The following is a 16,645-nucleotide window of genomic DNA, read 5'->3' on the forward strand; positions in this document are numbered from 1 at the left end:
AGGCCGACGAGGCGGTGGGCGAGGCCGGTGACCCAATAAAGCGGGCCGGGCCGCGGGAGGCCCCGCCCGGGCCCGGTTCCGGGCACACGCCGCAGGGTCCCGGGCCAGCGGCAGCTTGCGCGCCCCCGTCGCAGCGCTCGGCGTGAGGGCGCCTCTGGCCGTGGGTGTGAGCGCGCCGCCGGGCCGGGCCGGGAGCGAGGGAGGAGGGGGGAGGGAGCGCCGGCCGCCCCGGAGCCGCGCGGAGCGGCCGGGCAAGGCGGGGCGAGGCCCGGGGCCCGCGGCGCCCGCCCGCCCCCGGCGTTCGGGAGCCGCTCGGCCCGCGGCCCAGGCCCGGGCCCTCGGCCCGCCCCGCGCGCGCGCGCGCCCCCGCCAGCCCGTCCCTCCTCCTCGCCGCCACTCCCGCGCGCGCTCCCCGGCTCCCCGGCTCGCGCCGCTCCATGTAGCCCCGGATCCCCGGGAGACCGAGGAGGAGGGGGCGACCACAAGATGGCGGGTACGTGGCCCCCTGTCCTCCGGGCGGCGGCGGCGGCGCCTCCTCCTCCCCGCGCCCGCCCGCCGCCACCGCCGCCCGTAGTCACGGCCGGCGCGGGGTCCCGGCGCGGGGAGGCGCCGCGGGGTCGGGAGGGCGGGCGGCGGGGCGGCGCGCCGGGTCCCGGGGGCGCTGACCGGGCCTTTCTTCTCTCCTTTCGGCTCAGACCTCTCGCTGCTCCAGGAGGACCTGCAGGAGGACGCGGACGGATGTGAGTGCTCCCGCCTCGCTGTCGCGGCGGCGGCGGCGGCCGGCGGGGAGCGGCCGGGAAGGAAGGGCGGGCGGCGGCGGCGGCCTGGGCCCGGCCGGCGGGGACGGGGCTCGGTGAGGCGTGGCCCTGGGCCGGCCGGGGCCGCGAGCTTGAGGGAGCATTGCCCTTCGGGGAGGGAACGGCGCGCCGGGTCCGCGGGCGACGGGGGATGCCCTGTCTAACGCCCGAGCTGGGGCTCTGTCCCGCCGCCCACCCTCGCATCATCTCCCCCCCCCAACCCGGGCGCCCGTGGGCTCCGGGGCCGCTCGGCGTCTGTTCCGGGAGGAGAAAGTGGCGGGGCCCAGATTTGAGATGGGCATTTGGGGTGTGCTTGTTCCCGGTGGGGGCCCTCCGCGGACCCCCACCCCAGCCTCCCCGCAGGAAGGAAGAGGCTCCGAGAAGGAAGGTGTGTTTACTTAGAGTTGCTCTCAAGTATCACTCAGCGGCCAGCCGTATGGGAGCCCGGTCCGCGTTCCGCCGCCCCGGTTTGGTTGCCCCGGCTCTGCCTGTGTGGAGACTACATACCTGTAATTTCCCTACAACTCCTAACAGTTTTTAGATTGCCTCGACACCCCCCTGTGATTTGTGGATTACGGGAAGGCTCGAAGGTGTGGCCTTAGCTGGAGATTCGAGGTTAACAGAGCGTATTTCTTTAATGCAAATGTTCGCGAATCACCCAGGCCTCCCTAAATATTACAATTTCAGCTTTTCTTTGAGGAAGGGGAGTTTCAGAAGAGTCGAGTCTTTTGTTTAAAAAAGCAAAAAAAAAAAAAAAAAAAAAAAGAGAGAGAGAAACTTTGACACTGTTTCCAGAATAGTGTCAGGAAGGAACTGATATTTAGAAAGGAATTTGTTTATTTCGTGTGCGCTTTTCTAAGCATCAGAAGATAATTTGGAAATTGTTCTGGGTTGAAATAACAACCCTGGTAGAATTTGTGGTGTATTTAGGGGAAAGCCTGCCTGATGCTGAGATTTACTGTGGCTAATACCTAGGTAAGTAACTCAGAGATGGTTGCAGTCTGCAATTGTTCTTTTAAAATACTGTGTAGTTAATCCATAGCATCGTCTAATGTGGTTTCCCTTGGCCAAATTAAACTTAATTTTTAAATTCCTAGGTGTTTTGAGTGAAGTAAGAGGAATTTATTCACAAGGGTTCTCGAAAAAGAGTAATTATTTTTAACGCAAATCACTCAAACGCAAACTTCTGCTACTCTGGGTTTTTGTTTTTTAAGTAAGAAGTGCTCTTAAAGGGAGCAGTACTAATGTAGTGAAGGACAGCTTTTATGTTTCACTTAATGTTTTACATTAGGCCACCTACCTGCCTGCTAGTAAGTTTATAAGGTTATTTAAGGCACCTATCGATTGCTTGCAAAGTTAGGATTGGAGAGGTGGCTGTGATTGTTATCTCAAACAGGGGCTTCTCATTCACCTAATTAGGTTCAAGACTAAGGAGAAGATCTGTCTTTCAGCAGGTGTTTGGTAGGAATGTGTGGCGCAACAACTTCTGCACATTCCTTTATTTTCACTTAGGTGTCATGCACTCTTTAAGGATGAGCCATGGTGTCAGTTTCCTCATTGACCATAAAGGAGCCTAGCCTAGAGGGGAAAGCACACCTGTGAAGAACTCAACAATGATTTATTCATGAGCCTCTCAGGAGTTCTTCAGGGTACTGAGGATGTGGCTCTGCAAAGGATGGTCACAATCTATGCCCTCTAGTGGTTTACAAGCAATTTTAATATAAATGTGATAATGAAGATTTCAAAGGCAGTATATAACACGGTGGTTAATAGACAACACTCTAGAGCCAGACTGTTCTGTTCCAGTTTTGGGATTGCCACTTTGGACAGACTCCTACAACTCACTTAACCTCTGTATGCTTAAGTTTTGTCATTTGTAAATAGGCATAGTAAGTATTGCCTACTTAAGACTTGCTTAGAACCTTACGTATATTAATGCAGAAAAAGCACTTAGTACCTGGTAGATAGTGACGATTATGTGGTGGTGGTTACGAGTGAAGAGTAGGGAAGCTTAAAAGAAAGCAGAGGAGGAAATACTGATGCTGAACATTACAGTACAGAATAAATACATTTATAGATGCTGCTAATGCTTGCAATTAACTTTTTAAAGGTTCTTTTCGTTTCCAGTGCGTTTTAATTTAGGATAAAATATTAGACATAAATAGTTTACTGAAGGCATAAATAGTTTACTTGCATATTTATAAATTGATTAAAGATTTTTTTAGAATAATTTTTTTTTCAGTTGCTAAGGTCTTTACAGTTGATACCTCTATCCAGAATATTTAGGAGCAATCTTTGAACATGTGGCCAGTTTGAAGGACCACTTGCTGTCTATTATGAAGGGGGAAAGAATGAGGGGGAAATCTGGCTGTGATGCCTAGGTCAAAGGTAAGAGAAGCATGGAGAAGCTGAGAAAGCTTGTCACATCCTGGAGAAGGTGGAGGACCAGAGATGTTAGAGAGAACGGAGCTTGGGGCTGCCCTTACGACTAGAACAGATCCTAGGAGCCTGATTTTTCTGTCTTAAGTAACACTGGTCTGGAGGCCCGCCTCTGGAGTTATGAACCAGATCCTGCCGCTTCAGCCAAGCTTAGGTCTAGGTCTGTCTTTGTGATGGGGAAGAAATTGTTTTCTGGCCAAACTCTAGAATCTTGGTTGCCTTTCCTGAATGCAGAACCTAGACTAAGAAGAGAGCAGATACTACTGTACAGGTGATCTGCAGCTTTGGAGACTTGGAGGGAACCTGGGTAGGGTCTAGATCTTGAAAAGTGGGCATTGCCAAGCCTTGATAAGAGTCAGGTCTTCTGATTTGTTTTAAGCCCCAAAGTCTGTACAGAGCTCATAGAAAAGTGGGTAGAATGAGAAAAGGGTTGGTCAAAGACTGACTTGGCTGATGTCCTTAGAGAAAAAGAAACAAAATCCTAATATGTGAAAGATGGTGCATTGTGTGTACATAGCAGAAGGTCATGAAGGTAAGAAAATCATTCCGTGCTATTAAAATTGTTTGTTTTAGGTTAAAAGTAATTCTTTCCATACTGCGTCATGAAACATACTTTGAATTTCAAAGTGAAAGCAAGCCAGTGACTCAACGTTTGAATAGGTATCTCAGCAGAGTGACTTCAGGCTGGGAAAACCCTTTCTGTTCCTTGAATAATGGCAGGCAATGCAAAAATCACACATAGACTTTCAGAGAGAGAGATTTTAAGTTTCTTTTGTCACTTTTCTAAAGATATAGTTTTGGTTTACATTTCCAAATGTAACTTACTAGGTTTCTAAAATAGGTGAGATAGGACTTAAGTCAGATTGGATGAGTTAGCTTTATTGCACAGATTATTCTTCACAGCACTCCTGGGAGGTGTAGGCTTTGGTATTCTGATATTAGTAAGTCAGCTGATGCACAAAGAGGCTAAATTATTTTCTGAAGAAATGAAACTCCTTAACTACTGGCCAGAATTTTAAGGTAGGCCTCCTGCTTCTAAATATTGTATATGAAGTAGTCTTTTCTTAATTTGTCCATTTACAACATTGAGCAGCCCAAGCGTGTCGTATAGGCAGTTTGTTTGAACTTTGCTTCAGATACCCTTGAAGATTAATTAATCTAGCATCTGCATATGGTTTAATTTAACCAAGAGAGATCATTCAAGTGAAGCTTGGGTGTAATCTAGCTTGTTTAGTCTTTATGTTAATTTTTTTTCAGCTGTAACTAGCATGATGTTGAAGAGCTTTTGGAGCTCTTGTTCATGTTTGAGGAAGTTTTGGAAATCTTTCACACTACATGTATTTTTCAGATTTGAGGGCACTGTTGGGTTAGAGTGAATTAAGGATGGATCCAGAACCACTTGGGTATAACTGCCTGGGCTGTACTTCTTTCAAAGAGTCTCTGGGCCCTCCGACTACTTTTTGAAAACTAGTTTTTGGGGGCACCTGGGGGGCTCAGTCGGTTAAGTGTCCGACGTCAGCTCAGGTCATGATCTCGTGGATCTTGAGTTCCAGCCCTGCATTGGGCTCTGTGCTAACAGCTCGGAGCCTGGAGCCTGCTTGGGATTCTGTGTCTCCTCCTCTCTCTGCCCCTCCCCTGCTCATGCCCTGTCTCTCTCTGTCTCTCAATAATAAGTAAAAGTTAAAAAAAAAAAAAAAAAGAAAACAAAACTAGTTTTGATAAGATTCTTAAAGTCCTTGGCACCTAAGGGATTAAAGAGCAAAAAACTGGGGCTGTGTAGTGGCCAGGGAATCAGTTAAACAAACTCTAGGAAGGTGCCCTTGAAAGTCATGATATTTAGAAGTGTTGTTAAATGGGGATTTGGAAGAGTGAGTCATGAGACTTGGTAACATATTTTGATTGTTACCAACAAGACTGGACAGGAGAAATCTTTATTTGGAGGTAATATAATTAATATTCTAGAAAAGCATGCTTAAAAATGGTTTTAGTGATACGCTCATGTGTATAGAATCAGTTAATGATGTGTTGGGTAAGAATTCTGTATAGAATTTTTTTTTCTTTAAGAAGGAAAAAGGAGGAAACCCTTTTGTAAATATGCATGTCAGCTGCCTGGGCTTGCAGCTGCAATAAAAAAAAAAAATGTTTGCTCTTTCTGCCTATGAAACACAAATAGCCCTAGCTAGGTAAAGTTCATTAGTCTACCACATTTGTTTGATCACTGATTTATTATTTCTGGCCCTTTTGCCTCAGTTCCTCCTCTCATCAAAACAAAGAATTTATATTTTAAACTCTTCACTCCTCCGTTTGCCTTCTATTTTGGAATTTGGGATTTTTCTCTCTTGAGGGCAAAGAATTTTTGCCAGCAGCTACATGGTAGGGTGGGCAGTCCCTCGACTGGAATTAAAGTGGTATTTCCCGTTTACTTCGTATCTGAACATGAATCTGACGGGATGTTTTGGAAGGAATAGGAGGTGGCACACCTGTGGAATCTGGGCTGCGAAGGTTGTAGGGCCTGTATCCCCTGTAAGTTCTGAAGAGGGTGCTTCTACGCAGATCTTTCATCTGGCAGGTCACCTAAGGTCCCCCTTCTCCAGATCCATCCTCTGATCCTCCTAACTGTTCGGGCAAGCTTTCTTAGCTCCTTACCCCCCACCCCCAGACTCCACGGCAGGCTTGGTCTCTGGCCTGATTGATGTCAGCTTCGGTGGTGGTTGAGCATTTATCATGCTGTAATCCTGGAATACATCTCAGTATGTGCTTCTCTGCCCAGGAGAGAGCTCTTGGTTTTGTAAATGTTACGTCTGCTGTGTTCAGCTTCTGGCCCTTGCTTTGCATTCACTTATCATCTTAAGTGCCTTCACTTTTCTCAGCTGTTCTCTATCTGTAAAAGGTTGATGGACTTTTGGATTGATTCCAGTTTTTGGCTGTTACAAATAAAGCTGTGACTGAGTCTCTGTGTGGACATATACATTCTTTCTCTTGGGTATATACCTGCAAGTGGAATGGCTGGCTGCCTTTTTCAGGAACTTTTTCCAAAGCGGTGGTAACCATTTTACACTCCCACCAGCAGTGTGGAAGAGTTCCAGGTGCTCCACGCCCTTGCCGGCATTTGGTGCGGGCAGTCTTCGTTTTAGTTTATTTATTTATTTTTAATGTCTATTTATTTTGAGAGAGAGCAAGCACGTGTCAGTGAGGGAGGGGCAGAGAGAGAGGGAGAGAGAATCCCAGGCAGGCTCCACACTCAGCATGGAGCCCCTGTGCAGGGCTTGATCCCACCACTATGAGATCATGACCTGAGCCAAAATCAGGAGTTGGACGCTCAACCCACTGAGCCATGCAGGTGCCCCCAGTCTTCATTTTAGCGATCCTATTAAGTGTATACAGAGGTTTTTTTTTTTGTAGTTTGAATTTGCATTTCCTTAATGACTAATGCTTTTATTTTCATGTGCTCATTTACCATCAGATATCTTTGATGAAGTATCTGTTCAAATTTTTTGCCCATTCCTTTATTGGATTATTTTCTTAATAAGAATTGTATATTCTAGGCACAAGTCCTTTCTCGAGTATGTGATTTGCAAATATTCTGGTCGGTGTCTTGTCTTATCAGTCTCAACAGTATATTTTGAGGAGAAGTTTTGAATTTCGGTGTTCCATTTAGTTTTTCACAAATGCCCTTTATCAGGTTGAGAAACTTCCCTGAGTAAACTCAGGGAACTTTTTTTGAAATTAAGAATGGATGCTGGATTTTGTCACATTCTTTTTCTGCATCTATGATATTCTTTTTTAGTTTTTTTAATATGAGTTACATTGATTTTTATTTTAAGTGAATGCCATTTTTTTTAATGAGAAATTTCAAACCTATGGCCGATGAGCCATCATATACCCACCATTTAGCTTGAACCTTCATTTATCCCCTTTTAACATCTGGGCTTTTGTTGGGGGGAGGCAGAGAGGAGGCGGCCAGAGTGCTTTAAAGATATCCCGGGTGTCATTTTATTTTAACTATAAATATTTCACAAGGCATATACTTGAAGTGTGATGTTTTAATCTATGAACAGAAGGACTCTAAGGTTATGGTAAGGTGTGCTAAATAATGAAAGTTTAAATGATTACATTTTTTAGACATTTGCCTTGCTGGTTCTACTGCAATAAAGCACGTTTGAATGACTACTCAATTCACTTTCATATTGATCACCAAATTAACAGAAACAACATCTTGTTTATTTTTATCCTGCTAAGCACATTTCACCCTTTTGGGTCACTCTTTACAGTAGCAAAAGAGTACTGGTGAACAAAAGTTGAATTTTCTATTTTGGTTTACTCTGTCATTTAGAGGGTCATATAAACTTTTAAAATTTGAGCTGTGCTGTAACTCTAGTGAGCCAGTGTTCCCAGAACTACTGAAATCAAGAGCTAGAAGGCAGAATAATTATTTGTCCCTTAAGCAATAGAAAGTTTAGGCCTGGGGTCTCCTAGATAAAGGTGGCAGAGGTTAGAATACAGTTCAGATCTGGTAGATTTGGATATTCTTTTCCTAGACATCATCTAACATAGCTCTTTAACTGCAAACAGGAGGTGGGAGAAATTTCTGGATCTTGTTTATTTTTTTTAACTTACCATTTTCATACTGATGTTGGTCACTGTGCTATAACCTTGCTTATAGTATTCCCCTGTGAGGTATGTAGTAACCACAAAATTACAAAAGTGGTATCCAGTGAGGCTTATCTGATGGTTAAATAATTTGCTCAGTCACCTAACTTGAAAGTGTTAGGTTAATAAACCTGTGTGACACAGTCTTTCTTACTTTATTTTACTACTGTGTTCTTACTGCCTTCCAATTTGACTTTCCTTAATTTATCACTTATGTAGGTCATTTAACCTCCTAAAGGTTCTAGAGGATGTGAAGGTAGTAATATGCTCCAGGTGTCTGGTAGGTAAAATAATTTTTGTCCTAAGTTGCTCCTGTCTGCCATGAACATGGTATAATTTACAAAATATACATTTTTGTGTGTGTGTTTTAAGCACCCATGTATGGGAGAGTCAGTCATTGGAGTAAAAGTTGATAAGAATGTTGATGAGATCTAATGTGTCTCATCTTATCTCTAGCTAATCACCTGAAGAGGCCATTTTAAAATCTGAATTTATATTTAAATTTATTATAGTGCTTTGAATTTATAGTCCAAGTCAGATTTGATAGGTCATATTTACGTGTACATTAAAAAAAAATTTTTTTAATGTTTATTCAGTTTTGAGACAGAGCAAGCAGGGGTGGGGCAGAGAGAAAGGGAGACACAGAATCCGAAGCAGGCTCCAGGCTCCAAGCTGTCAGCACAGAGCCCGATGCGGGGCTCCAACTCACGAGCCGTGCCATCATGGCCTGAGCTGAAGTCAGATGCCTAACTGACTGAGGCACCCAGGTGCCCCTATTTACATTTAAATTTTAAATCAAGTTAGTTTTTGGTAGAAATAACTTCAAGACTCTATAAGAGACTGGTGGTAATTTGGACCTAGGTTAGCTCAAGTTTTATATTTGGATTACCTATGGAAAAAAGGATTACTAACCAAAGTAATTGGGTTAATAAGACCGTAAGGAAAATGTTTACTCACTGAAGGGAACAAACAGCGCATCTATAATGTATGGGAGATCCGCACTTGGAAGGGCTTCGACAGGCCACATTGCTTCTCTGACAAATACTGTTTAGGAAGCATGATCTTGTAACTAATTTGACAGTCGATAAACACTGCTGTTTTATTATATGTGTACTTTAGGAAAATGCTTTTTGGAATGTCATAGAATGAACTTCAGGAAATTATTCTTAAGTTCAGTGTAAAATGACTTGTTAATAAAGATCGTTGCTAAAGATTTAGTAAACTTTTTGTATTTAAAGGAAAGATACCTGATAAACATTATGTTGTCACAAAGTACAAATTTGAAACAGCATACCTGTTGCTTGAGGCTGTATTTACGAGGACTAAGTTATATGGTCCTTCAAATTTGTTGTCTTAATTCATTTTTTTCCTCCAAGCAATGACTTATGTGCATGTCTGTTACATTACAAGGGGTTGGAAAGTTTCAGTAAAGGACCAGACTGTAAATATTTTAAATTTTGTGGGCCACATGGTCTCTTGCAGTTACTCAGATCTGCTCTTATAAGGTGAAAGCAACCATAGACAGTATGTAAATGAATGGGCAATAGCTGTGTGCCAATCAACTTTATTTACAAAAACAGACTGTAGGCTGGTTTAACCTACTGGCCATTTTGCTGCCCCTGCATTGTCCTGGTAAGTCCAGAGTCTCTAATATTTTTATTCTTTACCTATAGCAGAGTGCCATCACACAGCAGACCTTTAGCATATACTTGCTGAGGTGAGCCTTGGTTCTTCTGGCCAAACTAAATATGACCATAAAACCTTACTTGCAGTCAAATAATGAAATTTATTTTCAAATTAAATGTGTTACTTTGAAAAATGTCAGACCCATGCATAAGTTGCACAGCTGTTACAGTTAATTCCTCAAACCCATCACCTACATTCACCCATTGTTAACATTTTGCCAGCTTGCTCTATTTTTCTCTATACGTGTGTGTGTTTATACATATGTATATGTGTGTGTATATACATGTGTGTATATATATCGATATATATACACACACAATGTAATGTGTACATTGTTCTTAAACTTCTTTGCACCTTTTGAAAATAAATTGTAGAAATCAGGACCTTTAGCTTGGATCTCTGAAGAGCAAGGCCGTTCTCTCATAATCAGCCATCAAATTCAGAAAATGTAACATCAGTACAATACAAATATGTAATAAGTAGTCCATTTTCCGATTTCACCTCTTGTTTAATAATGTTCTTTATAGCAACTGTCTTGCCAGTCCAGGCCCCAGCATTGCATTTCCTTGTCATGTCTCTTTAAAGGCCTTTATTTTTCATGATACTGGGTTTTTGAAGAGTCAATTTGGTTTTATTTGTTTCCTCATGATTTGATGTAGGCTATGCTTTTTGAGGGGGGGGGTTGTGGGGAAGATAGGAATACTATGTAAGAAATACTGTGATTTTTTTTCTCAGTGCTTTATCTCAAGAGGCACCTGATGTCAGCTGTCTGTTATTGGTGGTGGTAATTCTTTAACCACTCCGATTAAGGTGATGTCTGCAAAATTTCTCACTTAAAGATTCTGTTCTTTTGTAATTAGTAAGAGGAATACTTTGACACTGAGGAAATATGCTATTCCCAAACAGACTTTTACCCGTTAGTGTTAAGAATGTGGCCAGGATTCTTACTTGGATCAATTTACATTTACTGGCTGGCAGTCTGCTTTACAGAGAAGAGCTTCTCCTTCCTCCCTATTTATTTGGTTATTTATTAAAATATTAATTTTAAAGCCCACGCCTTAAGGCAAGTCTTATAAAGATGATTAAGTCTCTAGGGAGTGTCTCGTTTTCATTTTCTAAGACGTAAAGAATTGAAAAACAAAATTTGGTAAGTTTTGTGGTCTAAGCAGTATCAATGGAAAAATTGAAGGGGAGAAGGGAGGACACACTATCTGCTTTCCTCTCTTTTTTTTTCCTTAAAGTTTTATTTTTATTTATTTTTGAAAGAGAGAGGGAGAGAGAATCCCAAGCGCTGACAGTGCAGAGCTCAATCGCATGAGCCAGAGGGAGCATGACCTGAGCTGAGATCAAGAAGTAGGATACTTAACCGTCACCCAGGCGCCCCTGTTTTTTTCTGTTCTAACGGCTATTATTAGAGGCTGTATGGTGAACAGAAGGATGTTATGATGAAGTTTGGTGAAAGTCCAGTCACACAAATTAACCAGTTCTCTGGCATGGTACTTCTTAGAGGCATTAATATGCTAATGAACTTGTCACTACCTTTGCCCCGGGATGAAGTGCCCTAGTCCCCTGAAGTATCCCGGTGGGCTCTCTTTCACTAACAAATATTAATGAATGTACATTATTCAGGAGAAGCCTTAGACTGTTTTTTAGAGAATAAAAAGATTAACAAGACAGTCTCTGCCTTCAGGGAATCTATCTACATTTGGGGCCGTGGCAGGCAGAGGAAAAGGCAAAGAAGAAAGAACCGCTCCAACACTACTCTTGCTGGCAGAATAAAAGCAAGGACACCCAAGACTGGGGAATTCAAAGGAGGAAGAGATGTTAATTAGACTGGGAAGTGCTTTCGGGATGGTGTTCGTGAGTAGGTGAATTTAAACTCAGATGAGGATGAATGGCAGAAATGGGGCAAACATAAGCACACTGAGGCGGGAGAGCTGCGGGGCCTGCGACCGGAAACGGCCCCCTGCGTGGGCTGTGTGCCGGAGAGGAAAATAGGCTGGCCAGATCCTGGAGCCCCCAGAGCTGTAGGTTCATCCTGGCCGCGCTGCCTGCTGGCGAGTTGGGGGGGGTTGGGGGGGAAGGGAAGGGCAGGGAGTGCAGGGAATGGAGTAGAGTAGAGCACGAGGAAGGTGGAAGTGGCTGTGCTGTGGAAGCTGGGTTCGGGTGAGGGATGCGAAGTCCACGATTGAGGGCAGTGGTCTTCAAACTTAATTACTGTATACCTCCTAAAATAATTTCAAAAATTCCATCTCATACATTTTTAAGTTTGAGTATTTTTTGAAATAAAACAGTTATGAATATGTACATGTAATGATTATAAAACTTTTAAAAATGGAATGTACATAGCACAGCACTTTACCCACTGTCCATCCACTTTCAAGAATAAACTAAATTGGGAATTTTACCTTGTTTTTTTTTTTCTTGATCTCTTTCCATCTCTTACACAAAATTTTACCCTAATATAATTTTTTACACTTGAAAGTTTCACTGATAATCACATTTCTTGCATCAAAAATATGTATACAAAGAGAAATGGAAAATTTTAATTTCCTGCGGCCAGAAAACTAAAAGTTTTTTTGTTTCAGCTATTATTCCATTATTATCATTAATACTCATTTGGTCAGCCAAAATAAATCACACATTATGGTAAACACTTGGTAAACAAAATTTTATTGAATGGGCAAATGAAATGGATGGAGCTTTTGAAAAGTTACATATTCATGAATGAATGTAATTTGCTAGAATGAGACAATATTTAGCATTGATTTCTATTTTTTATTTTAAGACCTGTGTGCACTGAGAAGTTTTGTTGACATAAATAAGTTGATGGAAAGGATTTTAACAGTGTCGCTGATTTCCTTGAATTTCGTCCAACTCATCTGGTAAAATTTTTTAAATTATATTTTTAATGATCTATCAGCCTTTCAAGTTTTTTGAAAGCAAAGGATTGAAAAATGCCTGACTTGTAAAAGTATTTGTTACAGTCTTTAGAGAGTTGATCTCTTAACACTTTCAGCATTATCTCAGTGGGTCCCTTTGTTTGACAGTGGAGGTTTTTTCCAGCCTTGGGGCAGTGTAACACAGTGGCCTTGGAGTTGAGAGATACCTCTTTCCTTGTCCAGTGGGAGTATGGGAGATTGTAAAAGGGAAAGCCTTAGGATCTAAACCACTAGGCATATTTTTGCAACAAGTACTCGTAGAAGTTGGGGTCTGGAATATCCCTTAAAGTCATCCGTCTGATTTATTCCCAGGAAGATCTTTGTGTCCCTCGTGAGGTTCAAATGCCCTGGTTTGCTCCCAGCAAAAAGCATCAGAGCCTCTGAATTAGGGTGTTGGGAACTGGGAGGTGGGAATACAGGATACTTTGTAAAAGTAGAATTTATAGTTCTTAGAAACTGATTAGATAATGGGAGCCAGAAAGTTACTGTTAAAAAGGTAACTGAAGACTTCATGTTTGAGAACTCAAGGTTACTGGGGAGAAAGTCATGAGGAAGAGCTGGTTTTTATAAGATTTGTTTGGACAGTTAAATTTTCAGAACAAATGTGACATTGAGGTGGAGATTCTGTGAAGTACTTGCAAATATGGATCTGGGGGTCATGGCAGGAGAACTCTGGAGGTAATCTGCATTGTAAGTAATGAAGGAGATTTTCAAGGGGAGGAGGGGTGTGTGTGTGTGTGTGTGTGCGCGCGTGTGTGTAAAATATGAGGACAAAATTAGAAGGAAACTCCCTCTGTAAAGAAATCAGAAAGAAGCAAGCAAGAACAGTATAGAAAGGTAGAAAAATACTCAGCATTGTGTACTTCCTGAGAACCCAAGAAAAGAGAATTTAAGAGGAGGGTGTTGGGATATGGAGTCAGCCTTGTCAAGTGCTATAGAGAAGTAAGACAATAAATCTAAGAAGGGCCCTCTAATTTTGTCAAGTTATTGCCGATCTTTAAGACAGGGGTCACGAGAGTGAAAGAGAAATAGGACGGATTATTTTTCTTGGGGTGAAGACTGTAAAGGGAACTACCTCTTGAAGAAGTTTGACAGAGTCATTTTAGAGAATAGCAGGCTTAAATTCTAGAATCAGTGTGTCAGGAAAAAACCCACCTAGTCAGAATTGTGCTTAATTACCTTTATATTGCACATAAAGTATGGTATACATGGCCTCACTCTCCCTCCACCACTGTAATGTTACTGTTTCTGTAGTGAGTCCTAAATGAGGTGGTTGGTGTTTAAAGGCAGTGTTGTTGGAAAAATATATCCAGACAGCAGTACTGAGATGCTACATTTTGAGAAGCATGCAAGGACAGCTGAAGGACTTTTATGTCTTCTCTTGCTCTTTTTTTTTTTAATTTAGAAAAATTTTTAATGTTTATTTTTGAGAGAGCACGAGCCGAGGGAGGGACAGAGACACAAACACAGAATCCGAAGCAGGCTCTAGGCTCTGAGCTGTCAGCACAGAGCCCAGCGCAGGCCTCAGATTCACGAGCTGTGAGATCATGACCTGAGCCGAGGTGGGACGCTTAACTGACTGAGCCACCCAGGCGCCCTGTCTTCTCCTGCCCTTAAGCATATATGTGGTTGTAGAGTAGAATGGTTGTCAGGTGCACTATTCAAACTTCTCCCTTGCTTTTGTCCTCCTGGCTGCTGGTACTGCTTCCTCTGACACGGTGCTATAGAGTTCATCAAATACATGTATGATCGTAAAGGAGGAAAGGAAGTTGATTTTTTGAGGGTAGTTCTGGGAACATCTTCTGAGAGAATTTGAGATTTAAGAATAGCACATTCAAAATTCTTATTGAGTGAGCCTGAAATTAGCATGAAGTTATAGTATGTCTGAGCATTGTTAGCAAGGAATAGAAAGGAGGTTTGCTTGTGGTATTCATGCAGGTACAACCAGGATTGTCTCCACTGAATTAGAATGTACTCTTGAAGGGGACTAGGGCTTCTCTGTATTCCTTCTCTCCTCTGCTCCAAAAGCTGAGAGTGTCAGGTAATCGGAAGAGGAGTAATGTGACACCTGGGCTTCCAGGTGTGTGAAGGCAAAGGGTCTTTTGATTTGGAAAAGACAGCATGATCTTTGCTTCTTAACTTTAAAAAATGATGATTTGGGGGCACTTGGGTGGCTCAGTCGGTTAAGCTTCCAACTCTTGATTGCGGCTCAGGTCATGATCTCACAGTTTGTGAGTTCATGCCCTGCATCTGGCTCTGCACTAACAGTGCAGAGCCTGCTTGGGATTGTCTGTTATCCTCTCTCTCTGCCCCTTCCCTGCTCACTCTCTCTCTCAAAATAAATAAATGCACGTTTAAAGAAAATGATGGTTTTGATTAATAATAATTTTAATAAGGTCTTAGTAGAGCACAATTGAGTAAGTATATATGCTGCCTGGAATTGTCTGTTGCTCAAAAGAGGTGTACTGCTGTTGAATTTAACTAAGTTGTTGCTTAGCAAATTTTAAATGCCATTCCTAATTATAGGGTGGTAATGTGGTTTATTTAGCCAGGTAAGAGGATTTTGCAAAATGTAGTAATGTTACTTTTTAAAAATTAGATGGCTAAGTTGATTTTGATTGGCCACATTCCTCTGCTGTTCCTGCCTCACTTCTGTATAAACCTTGTGTCCCACCTGTACTAATAGTTTTCCTTTACTTCCTCATTGTCTTCAGATTTCTTTGCTTAGAATGCCCTCTTCCTGCCCTCTGTCCTGCTTGGCAAAGTCCAGTATACCTTCCAAGAATTGCTTGACTTTTTGAAGCCTTCTTATATTCACTCACCAGGGCAGATTAGACATATAATAATGAACAACATATAATAGTTAACAGCATATTTTGTATGCTTACGCCATGTATCTTTTCTTAGTGTATTTATGTAGACACATACAGATACCTGCACATATTTATACATGCATACTACATGCATACACTTTTTGTCTAATGTTTGTATCTGTGTTTCTTGTTGAGTGCCTGGCACTTACAGTATATGTGCTGCCCTCTTACTGGTTGACGTGGATGACAACATTTAAAAACACATGGAAACCACATTGAGACTCACTGTATCTAGAAAGAAACCTACATGCAGGGGGGACAGAACGTTTACCTTATTAGCCTGACACCATATCATACTTTGTAGACATTATCTTTGAATGTGTGTCTTAAAAAGTCTTGACCTTTATTTAAGTCGCGTTATTTTATAGATGAGGAAGCAGACCCAAATTAATTAGGTATTGTGTAAGTCCACATAGAGAGTTCATAAGTAGCAAAACATGACATTTGAACCCAGATCTGTCTTACTTTAAAGAGCCTTTGCCCTTTTCATACCACTTTGCTGTAACTATGTAGGGGTTAAATTAATCATCTTAAAAAATGGGTCCAACTTTTATGTTTTAGACATTCTTTTCCTTAAATTTAAAACAGCTGAAAATGGAACATTGCTTTCTCTGGTGTAGGGAGCTGAGAAAGTATGGAAATTTGGGGAGGTCAGATAATTTGAAGAAGCATTTCAGAGTGATCATTGTTTTTATATGCTTTTTGGTAAATTTGAAATTTCAAATAACATGGAAAGATGACATGGGTTGTTTTACTTCATCAGTGGAGGAGACTAAGTTTTTAAAGCTATGAAACCCTAAAGGGCTGTTGCTGCCATAGTGAATTTCCGTAAACTTTAGTTATCTAGAAAGAAAGCCCTCAGGTGGGGTATGGAGGCATGAAATGTGTCTCTTCATCCACAGTAATATTCCTTGTCTTTGTCTATTTTGTCTAAGAATAATATCACCACTCCAGCTTTCTTATCTTACTATTTCATGTTTTGTCTTAAAAAAAAAAAAAAATCCTTGGGGCACCCGGGTGGTTCAGTTGGTTAAGCATCCAGCTCTCGGTTTTGGGTCAGGTCATGTTCTCACAATTTCGTGGGTTCAAGCCCTGCATTGGGCTCTGTGCTGACAGTGCAGAGCCTGCTTGGGATTCTCTGTCTCTCCCCCAGGTGTACTCTGTATCAAAATAAATAATAAAAAAATAAAAATTCCTTTTCTTTTCAATCTCTTAGTTGAAATTTTGCCGTTAAAGCTATGTCTATGGTGGACATCCG

General features: G+C 42.1%; 1 protein-coding gene across 5 annotated transcripts in view; it reads left to right on the forward strand.

Annotated features, from left to right (window-relative positions):
- Positions 1–391: 391 nt before the first annotated feature.
- The window catches only part of PPP4R1 (protein phosphatase 4 regulatory subunit 1), a 63,461-nt gene continuing 47,207 nt past the window's right edge, over positions 392–16,645 (forward strand). For 3 of the 5 annotated variants that reach the window (XM_047090332.1, XM_047090334.1, XM_047090337.1), the window contains exons 1-2: positions 392–493; positions 696–740. In XM_047090332.1, the coding sequence (XP_046946288.1) occupies positions 487–493; positions 696–740 (52 nt within the window). In that variant the 5' untranslated portion in view covers positions 392–486. Of the gene's footprint in view, positions 494–695; positions 741–12,381; positions 12,458–12,878; positions 13,205–16,645 lie in introns of those variants that run through there. The other 2 variants (XM_047090336.1, XM_047090335.1) reach the window with 2 other exon arrangements.

This window comes from Lynx rufus, unplaced genomic scaffold, assembly GCF_022079265.1.
Source record: "Lynx rufus isolate CCGP_SWC_20201006 ecotype Redwood Valley unplaced genomic scaffold, mLynRuf1.p SCAF_29, whole genome shotgun sequence".
Classification (NCBI taxonomy): Eukaryota; Metazoa; Chordata; class Mammalia; order Carnivora; family Felidae; genus Lynx; species Lynx rufus.